Below are 11586 nucleotides of genomic sequence, written 5' to 3'. Positions count from 1 at the left end.
CGCTCGCGGTGGAGCTACCCCTGGCGCTCCGGGCCGCGCCTCCTGGGCACTCGCCCCGCGGGTGGGCGGCGCGCACCCAGGATGCGGCAGGACTGGGCGCGCACAGGCGGGTGGCGGACCCCCACCCTTCCCTCCATCCCCGCTGCTGCCTGCCGCACGCCTCTTCCCCCATGCCGGCCGTGCTCCCTGAGCAGAGCCCCCAGCCAGGGGTGGGGCGGCTGGAGACTGCGCCCGCCTTGCGCCAGGACTCCTGGTCTTACCTCACATTACACACTTGGGGACACAAGACCAGGTAAAGAAGCAGCGAGAGCGCCCTCCTCAGACAGGCTTGAGATGGAATTCCAGACGCGCTGTGTGACCTCATGCATGTGTCCTGACCTCTCAGAGCCTTGGCTACCTCTCCTCCAAAAAAAAAGTGATAATACCTCCCTCACAAGGTGATTCATTCATATATATATATATATATGTTTATGTATCTATACATACATATATAGCTATAAACGTATAATAAGGAAAATCATACAAATCATATATATGTATATATATACATACATAAATTTTAGGGGTGGGTCTTGTTATGTTGCCCAGGCTGGAGTGCAGTGGCTATTCTCAGGTGCGATCACAGCACACTACAACCTCAAACTCCTGGGCTCAAGCTACCCTCAACCTCAGCCTCTCAAGTAGCTGAGACTTACAGGTGCACACCACCACGCCTGGCTCCTAAGTTATATTTTGTTTAAAAAATTCATTACATTAAATGTATATTAAAAATATATGGGAATACCAGAAGGACAAGAAAGAGAGGAACAGAAGAAATATTTGAAACAAGAACGACTGAGAATGAATATTTCCAAATTAATACCAAACACCAAACCACAACTCTAGGAAGCTCTGAGAACATTAAGCAAGATAAATGCCAAGAACTACACCTAGACATTCCTATTTAAACTGTAGAAAATCAAAAGAAACTATCAACAGAGTCAGCAGGCAACCTACAGAGTGGGAGAAAAGTATCAGCAAACTATGCATTCGACAAAGGTCTTAATATCCAGAATCTGTAAGGAATTTAATTAAACAAGCAAAAAACAACCCCATCAAAAAACAGGCAAAAAGACATGAACAGACTTCTCAAGGGAAGATATACAAGCGGTCAACAAACATGAAAAAATGCTTCACATCACTAATCATCAGAGTAATGCATCTCACACCAATCAGAATGGCTACTATTAAAAAGTCAAAAACCAACAGATGCTGGTGAGGCTGCAGGGAAAAGGGAATGCTTATACACTGCTGGTGGTAATGTAAATTAGTTCAGTCACTGTGGAAAGCAGTTTGGAGATTTCTCAAACAACTTAAAACAGTACTATTCAACGCAGCAGGCTCTTTACTGGGTATATACCCAAAAGGAAAATAAATTGTTCTACCATAAAGACACATACATTTGCTTGTTCATCACAGTACTAGTCACAGTAGCAAAGACATGGAGTCAACCTAGGTGCCCTTCAGTGGTGGACCGGATGAAGAAAATGTGCTACATATACAATATGGAATACTATGTAGCCATTAAAAAGAATGAAATCATGTCCTTTGCAGCAAACATGGATGTAGTTGGAAGCTATCATTCCAAGCAAATTAACACAGGAACAGAAAATCATATACTATATGTTCTCACTTTTAAGCGAGCATTGAGTACACATGGACGTAAAGATGGCAACAGTAAACAGTGGAGGCTACCAGAGCAGGGAGGGAAGGAGGGGACAAGGGTTGGATAACTGTGGGGTACTGTGCTCAGTACCTGGGTGACAGGATCATTCATACCCCAAATATCAGCATCACGCAATATACCAGAATCTAAAATAAAAGTTGAAAAAAGCCTGCAGAAAATCAAGATTAAAAAAAAAAATCTCAAAAGAAGCTGGCCTGTAATCTCAGCACTTTGGGAGGCTGAGGTGGGTGGATCACTTGAGGTCAGGAGTTCAAGACCAGCCTGGCCAATATGGTGAAACCCTGTCTCTACTAAAAATACAAAATTAGCCAGGTGTGGTGGCACATGTCTGTAGTCCCAGCTACTCAGGAGGCTGAGGCACAAGAATCGCTTGAATCCAAGAGGTGGAGGTTGCAGTAAACTGAGATCATGCCACTGCACTCCAGCCTGGGTGACAGAGGGAGACTCCATCTCAAAAAAAAAGAAAAGGAAAGAAAGAAAAGAAAAAAAGAAAAAAGAAAGAAAGAGCAAGCAAAGCTGGGAGCAGGAGCAGGGTAAGGTGAGGTGGAAATAAGATAAGGTGGGATAAGGATAATAATCACATTGGACTTGTCTTCGGAAATCATGCAAGCAAGAAGAGAGTGGGGTGAAATATTTAAAATTTTGAGAGAAAACCCCCACCAACCTAGAATTCTGTATTCAATGAAATTATCCTCCAGAAGTGAAAGAGAAATACTTTCACAAACAAAATTGAAGGAATTTCTCACCAGTAGGCCTGCTTTGCAAGAAATGTTAAAAGAAATTTTTCAGAGAGAAGGAAAATGATATAGGTCATAAATTTCGAGCTACATAAAGAAAGAACTTTAAGGAATAAGTGAAAGTAAAATAAAACTTTTGTTTTTCTTATTCCTAATTGATCTAATAATCATTTATTCAAAATAATAATAATGTATTTGATGATTGTAGGTTATGGATAAGTTAAATGAATGACAAGAATGATACCAGCCATGGGAGGGAAGAATTAAGAATATTTTGTTTTAAGGTAACTGCACTACCTGGAAAGCAGTATAATGTTACTTGAAAGTGGACTTGAATTAGTTATAAATGTATATTGCCAACTCTAGGGCAACCAGCAAAAAAAGTTTTTAAAATGTATAATTCATATGCACTAAGAAAGGAGAGAAAATGGAATCATATAAAATGCTAATAACACCAGATGGTAGCTTGAATCCAGAGGAAACAAGGAAGAGAATGAGAAATAATAAGAAGATTAATATTACAAACTATAAATATAAACTTGGCTCTGTTTTCTTCTCTCGGCTACTTTAGAAGATTTAAAATACTTAAAATTTTATACCATAAAGTTATAACAAAGTATTGTTTGGTTTATAACATGTAAGTGTAATCTGTATAACAATGATAGCACAAAAAGAGGAGGAGGGAATAGAGCTATATGGGAGTTACATTTATATATGTCACTGGAATTCAGTTATTATAAATCTGAAGTATTATGGATTCTGATAAGATCTATATTGGAAGCCCTAGAGCTTTTTTTTTTTTTTTTTTTTTTTTTTGAGACGCAGTCTCACTGTGTCACCCAGGCTGGAGTGCAGTGATGTGATCTCAGCTCACTGCAACCTCTGCCTCCCGGGTTCAAGCGATTCTCCTGCCTCAGCCTCCCAAGTAGCTGGGACTACAGGAACCCACCACCATGCCCAGCTAATTTTGTATTTTTAGTAGAGACGGGGTTTCACCATATTGGCCAAGCTCGTCTCAGACTCCTGACCTTGTGATCCGCCCACTTTGGCCTCCCAAAGTGTTGGGATTACAGGCGTGATCCAACGTGCCCAGCTTTTTTTTTTTTTTTTTTTTTTGAGACGAAGTCTTACTCTGTTGCCCAGGCTGGAGTGCAATGGTGCGATCTTGGCTCACTGCAACCTCCGCCTCCTGGGTTCAAGTGATTCTCCTGCCACAGCCTCCTGAGTAGCTGGGATTACAGGTGTATGCCACTGTGTCTGGCTAATTTTTCTGTTATTTGTAGAAATGGGGTTTTCCCATGTTGGCAAGGCTGGTCTCGAGCTCCTGACCTCAAGTGATTCGCTTGCCTCGGCCTCCCAAAGTACTGGGATTACAGGCATGAGCCACTGGGCCCGCCAAGAAAATAACTTTAAAAAATAGTAAACCAATAATTGAAGAAATTCAAATGTTAAACTATAGAAGATCCACATAATGAAAAACCATTGAAGGAGGAACAGAAGAACAGAAAGACAACATGACATATTAAAAAACAAAAATGCAGGCTCACTCCTGCAATCCCACCACTTTGGGAGGCTGAGGAGGGAGGACTGCTTGAGCCCAGCTGTTTGAGACCAGCCTGGGCAGCATAGAGAGACCTCGTCTCTACCAAAAAAAAAAAAAAAAAAGCAGGGTGTGATGGCACACACCTGTGGTCCCAGCTACTTAGGAGGCTGAGGCAGGAGGATGGCTTGAGGCTTGAGCCCAGGAAGTTGAGGCTGCAGTGTGCCTTGTTTGTATCATTGCACTCCAGCCTGGGTGACAGAGTGAGACCCCATCTCAAAAAAGGAAGGAAGAAAGGAGGGATGGAGGGAGGGAGGGAGGGAAGGAAGGAAGGAAGGAAGAAAGGAGGGATGGAGAGAGGGAGGGAAGGAAGGAAGGAAGAAAGGAGGGATGGAGGGAGGGAGGGAAGGAAGGAAGAAAGGGTGGAAGGGAAAGAGGGAGGGAGGAAGGAAGGGAAAACAAAAAGCAAAATGGGAGACTTAAATCTAATATTATCAATAATAACATTAAATGTGAATGGGCTAAACAATTGTATTAAGTCTGCTAGGGCTGTGTTATGGACGGAATGTTTGTGTCCCTCCCAAATTCATATTTTTTTGTTTGTTTGTTTTTTGTTTTTGAGATGGAGTCTCATTCTGTCGTCCAGGCTGGAGTGCAGTGATGCCATCTCGGCTCACTGAAAGCTCCGCCTCTTGGGTTCAAGAGATTCTCCTGCCTCAGCCTCTTGAGTAGTTGGGACTACAGGCACATGCCACCATGCCCGGCTAAGTTTTGTATTTTTAGTAGAGATGGGGTTTAGCCATGTTGGCCAGGCTGGTCTTGAACTCCTAACCTCAAGTGTTCCTCCTGTCTTAGCCTCCCAAAGTGCTGGGATTACAGTAGTGAACTACCACACCCTGTTGCAAATTCATATTTTGAAACCCTAACCTGCAATGTGATGGTATTTAGAGATGAGGCCTTTGGGAGGAAATCAGGGCTCTCAGACGTCATGAGGGTGGGACACTTGGGATGGAATTAGTGCCCTTCTAAGAAGAACTTGCTCCCTATTCTCAGCTTATTCTGTGAGGCAAGTATCACCCTGATGCTCTAACCGAGAGAGAGAGAGACAGAGGGAGACAGAGAGAGACAGAGAGACACAGAGAGACAAACAGACAGACAGAGAGACAGAGAGAGAGCCAGAAAAGAAAACAAGGTTGGTTTTAACATCTAAAAATCAATATGTATCTGATAAAGGACATAAACACATTATATCAGAAAAAGCATATGACAAAATCTGACACTTTTTCATAATAAAAAACACTCCACAAACTAGAAAATGTTCCAGCGTAAAGGGCATTTATGAAAAACCTGCAGATAACATCAGACTTAATGGTAAACGACCAAATGCTTTCCACCTGAAATCATCAATAAGACAAGAATGTCTGTGTTCACCGCTTCTGTTCAACAATGTACAGGAGAGTCCAGCTAGGGCAATTAGGCAAGAAAAAGAAAAAGCATCCAGGTTGGAAAGAAATCATATCGTCTTTATTTGCAGATGATATGACTTTGTATATAGAAAATCTTAAGGAATCCATTAAAAAGAAAGTTTAGGAAAGTTGCAGAGTACAAGATCAATGTGCTATAAAAGTCAACTTTATTTCTATACACTTTAATGAATAATCTGAAAATGAATTTTAAAAAACAGTTTCATTTATAACAGCATAAAAAGAATAAAATATTTGTTACAAAAATTAGCTGGGTGTGGTGGCACGTGCCTGTAATCCCAGCTACTTGGGAGGATGAGGCAGGAGAATCGCTTGAACTCGGGAGGGAGGTGGAGGTTGCAGTAAGCCGAGATTATGCCATTGCACTCCAACCTCGGCCACAGATTGAGACTCCATCTCAGAAAACAAACAAACAAATAAACAAAAAAGTATTTGGGAAAAATATTAATATAATCAAAAAATGTAAAACTTATACATTGAAAACTACAAAACATCACTAAAAGAAATTAAAGGAAACCTAAATAAATGGAAAGACATTCTGTGTTCATGGGTAGGAAGACTTAAATTGTTAAAATGGCAATACTTTCCAAATTAATCTACATATTTTGCATAATCCCTGTTAAACTTCCAGCTGTCTTTTTGCAGATATCGACAAAGTGTTCTTGAAATTCTTATAGCAATTCAAGGGATTCAAAATGGCCAAAACAATCTTGAAAAAGAAGAAAGTTGGAGGCCCCACACTATATAATTTCAAAACTTACTACAAACGTAGTAGTCAGGACAATGTGGTATTGGTATTAGGATGGACTATACATCAATGGACTAGAATTGAGAGTCTAGAAATCAATGCTCACATTTACGATCAGTTTAACAAAGGTGCCAGTTCAATTCGGTAAAGAATAGGTTTCTCAGACAAGATCAGGCTCATTCACGCTGGTATGGCTATAGACAAGAATAGTCTTTTCAGCAAATGGTTCTGGGACAGCTGGATATTCACATGCAGAAGAATGAATTTGAGTCCCTCCATCACACTCTATACAAAAATAAAATAGGACCAGGCATGGTGGCTCACGCCTGTAATTCCAGCATTTTGGGAGGCTGAGGTGGGTGGATCACCTGAGGTCGGGAGTTTGAGACCAGCCTAACCAACGTGGAGAAACCCTGTCTCTACTAAAAATACAAAATTAGCCGGGCGTGATGGCGCATGCCTGTAATCCCAGCTACTCAGGAGGCTGAGGCAGGAGAATTGCTTGAACTCGGGAGGCAGAGGTTGCGGTGAGCTGAGATCGCGCCACTGCACTCCAGCTTGGGCGACAGAACGAGACTGTGTCTCATAAACAAAAAACAGAAAGCAAAACAAAACCAAACAAACAACAACAACAACAAAAAACAAACCCTGGGCTCGGCGCAGTGGCTCACGCCTGTAATCTCAGCACTTTGGGAGGCGGAGGCGGGCGGATCACGAGGTCAGGAGATCGAGACCATCCTGGCTAACACAGTGAAACCCCGTCTTTACTAAAAATACAAAAAAAAAAAAAAAAAAAATTAGCCGGGCGTGGTGGCGGGCTCCTGTAGTTCCAGCTACTCGGGAGGCTGAAGCAGGAGAATGGGTGAACCCGGGAGGCGAAGCTTGCAGTGAGCTGAGACGGCCGGCACCACTGCACTCCAGCCTGGGTGACAGAGCGAGACTCCGTCTCAAAAATAAAAACAAAAAACCCTGAAAAATAGGTTATAGACCTGAATGTGACAGCTAAAACTATAAAACTCTAGGTAAATCTTCATAATCTTGGGTTAGGAAATTGTTTCTTACTTATCAAAAGCATAGTGACAAAAGAAAAAATATGTAAATTGGACTTGATCAAAATTTAAAACTTTTGTGCTTAAAGGACGATATCAATAAAGTAAAAAGAAAACCCACAGAATGGGGGAAATTATTTGCATGTCATATACTTGAAAAGGGCTTTGCATTCAGAATATATAGAGAACTCTTACAACTTAATAATGAAAAGGCAAATAAAATGGGTAAAGGGTTTGAATGGACATTTCTCCAAAGAAGTTATACAAATTGCAACAGCACATGAAAAAAAAATGCTCAACATCATTATGATCAGGGAAATGAAAATAAATGAATACTCCAGCAAGGTACTACCTTACACAAAAGTGAGTGTTGGCAAGGATGTGCAGAAATTGTAAACCTTACATGTTACTGGCGGGAATTTAAAATGGTGCACTACTGTGGAAAACAACTTGGCAGTTCCTCAAAATGTTAAACATTAGCATTACCAAATGATCCAGCAATTCTACTTCTACATATGTAACCAAGAGGAATGAAAACATAGGCTCATACAAAAACTTGTAGCAGCATTATTCACGATAGGCAAAAAGTAGAAACAACCCAAATATCCATCAATGACAAATAGGTAAAAAACATGTTATAGCCATGCAATGGAATATTATTCAGCCATAAAAAGTAACAAATTGCTGATATATGCTATAATAGGGATACAGCTTGAAAACGTTGTAAGTGAAAGAAGTTACTCACAAAAGGCTGCATATTGTGTAATTTCATTTATGTGAAATATCCAGAATAGGCAAATCCATAGAGATAGAAAGTAGATTGGTGGGTTGTCTAGGTCTGGGATGTTGGGAGTGGGGTGGGAGGAGGGTTGCAGAGAGCAACGGGGAGTGGCTTATGAGTATAGAGTGTCTTTTTGGAATGATAAAAATGTTCTAGGTTATGGTTGCACAACTCCATATATACTAAGAACTATTGACTTGTACAATTTAAATCGGTGATTGTATGGTATGGTGTGTAAATTATATCTCAGTAAAGCTTGTATGTGTGTATATATAAAATATTGAATGGTGATAGGTACTATGGAGAAATATAAAGTAGGGAGGGAGAAAAAGAAGAGTTTGGGCTGAAGGTTGAAATTTTAAATAAGGAAATCATGTTAGGGTTCACTGGGGTTATGTGAACAAAGACTTTCTGGAGGAAGTGAGTGGTCAGGTGGTTTTTTAGGGAAAGAGCTTTCTAGGCTGCCTGGATTTGGACCTGGGCTCTGTCATTGTTTATATGTATGACCTTGGAAAAGTTATTTAATGGTCCTGTGCCTCAATTACTTTATCTGTAAAATAATAATAAATAGTATCTATTTCAAAAGGTTATTGTGTGGATTAAATGAACTAAAAAACGAAAGCATGTAGAACAGTACACTGGCACTATGTAAAATGCTTTATCGTTATTTCTATCAGTTCCTACTGCAAGCTCACAGCCCTTGCATGCTAAGATGGAAGCACGATGGGAATGTTGGATGAAGCAAGGAGGCCAGGTGGGGCTGGTGCAGAAGAAGCAAGAAGGAGGATTGTAGGGCTTGTGGCTTTAGCTTTGTAAGATGGGAAATCAATGGAGGGTTTTGAGCAGAGAAAAGAGAAGATCTGATTCACGTTTTAGCACCAGCACTCTGGCTCCTGTCCAGCACACTGAAAAGGGACAAGGACACAATCAAGGAAACCAGTTCTGAGCGATTGTAGTAATGCACGTGAGTGACGATGGTGGTGGTAGAAGTGGCCAAATTCTGGTTCCACTACGAAGATAGATACAACAGGCTGTATTTAAAGATAGAGTATTGTGTATGAAAGAGACTGCAATTTTGACCTGAGCAGTTGTCGGAATTAAGCTCCCACATATTGAGATGAAGGAAGTCTGAGAGGGATGAGAGGGAGCCCTTTTAAATTTTTTGATGGGGGTGGAGTAGGGTAGTGGGGCGATTGATGGGGGATCAAGATTTCAACTCCGGACACGATTAACTTGAAATGCCCATTACACATTCAAGTGGACTGGAAAGAGGATGGACGGATCACTGGTTCTTTGACCAACACGTATAAAAATCCCACTCTGTGTCAGGCTCTGTGTAGGCTCTGGAGATACACGTGAGAATACCAACAATCTCCTTAAGAGCTCACTTTCTAATGGTAAGACAGGTCATGAGGAAGTTAGCAATCAAGCGAGGTCAGATAGGTAAGGTCTTCAATTCTTCGGATGAGACAAAATGTACAATTGCTATTATTGATTTTAATATTCCGGGTATTGCAAGGGCCAGAAGACAGGCCTAAGAGCTGCTCCTCCTCCCAACCCGCGGCTGCCGGGTTATCTCCGCCTCAGTGCGGGCCACATTTCTAGCGCAGCAGAATGGCAGCATTGCGCACGCGCGGCCTCAGTCTGGCGTCCTAGGAGATGGACTCGGAAAGCCTTCGCGCAGGCGTAATTCAAGGGCCGAGAGAGCCTGAGACTGGGCTTGGGGCGGGGCGAGCTCGGAATGCGGCTGCGCACTGGGCGCTCTCGCCCAAGAAGCCGCAGTCTCGAGAGCGCCAACAAGGTGTTTCGGTAGTCTCTGGCCAGCCTTTCTGCGCACCCGGTGTCGTCGGGCTGCACCCGGGGCGGGGACGTCCGCCGGGCACGGGAGGGGGCCAAGATGCCGGTGAGGAGAGTCGCTTCGCTTCTGGGGTTTCTTCTCATCCTAGCGGCCTGGCCCGGGGGCGCGGCCGTTGCCATGGAGGCGCGGAGCAGGCTGGCGGCCTGGGTGGGGCGGGGCAGGCTTGGTCGTGCGGTGGAGGTGGTGGGAGAGCCTGGCTGGTCAGCCCAGGGGCCGCGGGGGTCCAGCCGTCCTCGAGAGGGACCTGGGGGCAGGCCCTGCCGCCCTCGTCGCTGCTGCATCCCGTGGGGCCTGCGCAGCTTATCAAAAAGGCGCTGTGCTGGAGGATGCGCTCTGGCTCGCAGCCCTGCCTGCTGAGCGGGGCGTCTGGGGGTGGCCACGGAGGGGCTCTTTGGATGCTGCACACCTGGTGAGGCCTTTGCGCCTCGCAGCAAGCGCAGGGAGGCAGTGGAGCGAAGGCTGCCTGCCCCTATTCCAGGCCCCATACTCCGAGTCTCCTAGCCTCGAGCTGTCATTGCTCTTGTGGCGCTTTAGCTTATGATGCAGAATGAAACCCGTAGGTGTCTTTGTGTGTGTGGCGGTGTTATGTTTATTTTCCAGGATTTCACAGATTGTTATCGTGAACTTAATAATGGGGCCCTCTAAGACCCCTTATTAGAGGTCATGGAGGAAAATTGAGCCATGGCCGCTTATTTAGTGGTTGTGAGGCCTCGGATAATTATTTAATCTGTCTGGGTCCTTAGTTCCCACGTAAACTTTACCTCATGGGTTGTTATCCGCGTGAAATAATGCACAGGAGACTAGAAGGACAGTGCTTGACATTTAAGATTAAATGCTCTATATTTGTTCTGTTCACTGCTTTCAAGTTTTTAATTCAATAAATATTGGGCACCAACCACATGCTAGGCCCTGAAGATACAACATTGAGCAAAACCAGTCAGGTTCTTGAACTTGGAAAGAGAGAGGCTTGCCTTCTTGGGCAGAGGTGAAAATCATACATATTTACAGACGTAAGACACAAAACCTTAATAATGAAGTGGGTGGGTATCCTACAATAGAGAGAAGTAGATTCTGGTGAATTGGAAAGTATTGCCATGTAAGAATGATGGTCTGCAGATGACAACAGGTCATTTTTTTTTCCTCCCAAGAAGAGACTTTAGAAATTATTTTTGTGAAATTTCTCAATTTTAGCAACTAATTCAAAAGCTCTTTAAATACTATGAACCAAACAAAAGAAATTTGTGGGCTGAATTCAGCCTCTTGACTACCTGTTTGCAACCTCTGGTGTAGACAGAAAGACATTAATCAAATAAGGAACAAGCAAAAGTAAAATTTGTGTCCAGGAAGGGGAGAGCAGGGTGCTCTCTGAGCCTATAAGAGTATTTGACCTAGTCAGGAAGTCTTTCCCGGTAAAGTGGCTGTTGAGTTCTGAAGGATAAGTAGATGTTAACTAAATGAAGAGGGGATTGAAGATGGTTCTAGGTAGAAGGAACAGCACATGGAAAGGCCAGTGGTGAGGAGCATGGTGACAAGAAAAGGCCAAGAAGCTCAGTGTGGCTGTGGCATGGATGAGCCAGGCAGAATATCTTGTGAAATAAGACCAGGGAAGCAGACATGGGTGGAAGCCAGACCTTACAGACCACTTTAAGGATTCTGGTTTTTG

The 11586-nt window shown here is 43.1% G+C and overlaps 1 protein-coding gene across 6 annotated transcripts in view; it reads left to right on the top strand.

The window, feature by feature from the left end:
• Nucleotides 1–9768: 9768 nt before the first annotated feature.
• Nucleotides 9769–11586, top strand: part of KIF3A (kinesin family member 3A) — a 47947-nt gene continuing 46129 nt past the window's right edge. For 4 of the 6 annotated variants that reach the window (XM_054555165.2, XM_063723922.1, XM_009241015.4 and 1 more), the window contains exon 1: nucleotides 9780–9968. In XM_054555165.2, coding sequence (XP_054411140.1) covers nucleotides 9963–9968 — 6 coding nt within the window. In that variant the 5' untranslated portion in view covers nucleotides 9780–9962. 6 annotated transcript variants of the gene reach the window in all.

The sequence above is a fragment of the Pongo abelii genome, chromosome 4 (assembly GCF_028885655.2).
Source record: "Pongo abelii isolate AG06213 chromosome 4, NHGRI_mPonAbe1-v2.0_pri, whole genome shotgun sequence".
NCBI lineage: Eukaryota > Metazoa > Chordata > Mammalia > Primates > Hominidae > Pongo > Pongo abelii.
The sequence above is the reverse complement of the archived record's forward strand: the minus strand, read 5'-3'. Positions and strand labels throughout refer to the sequence as shown.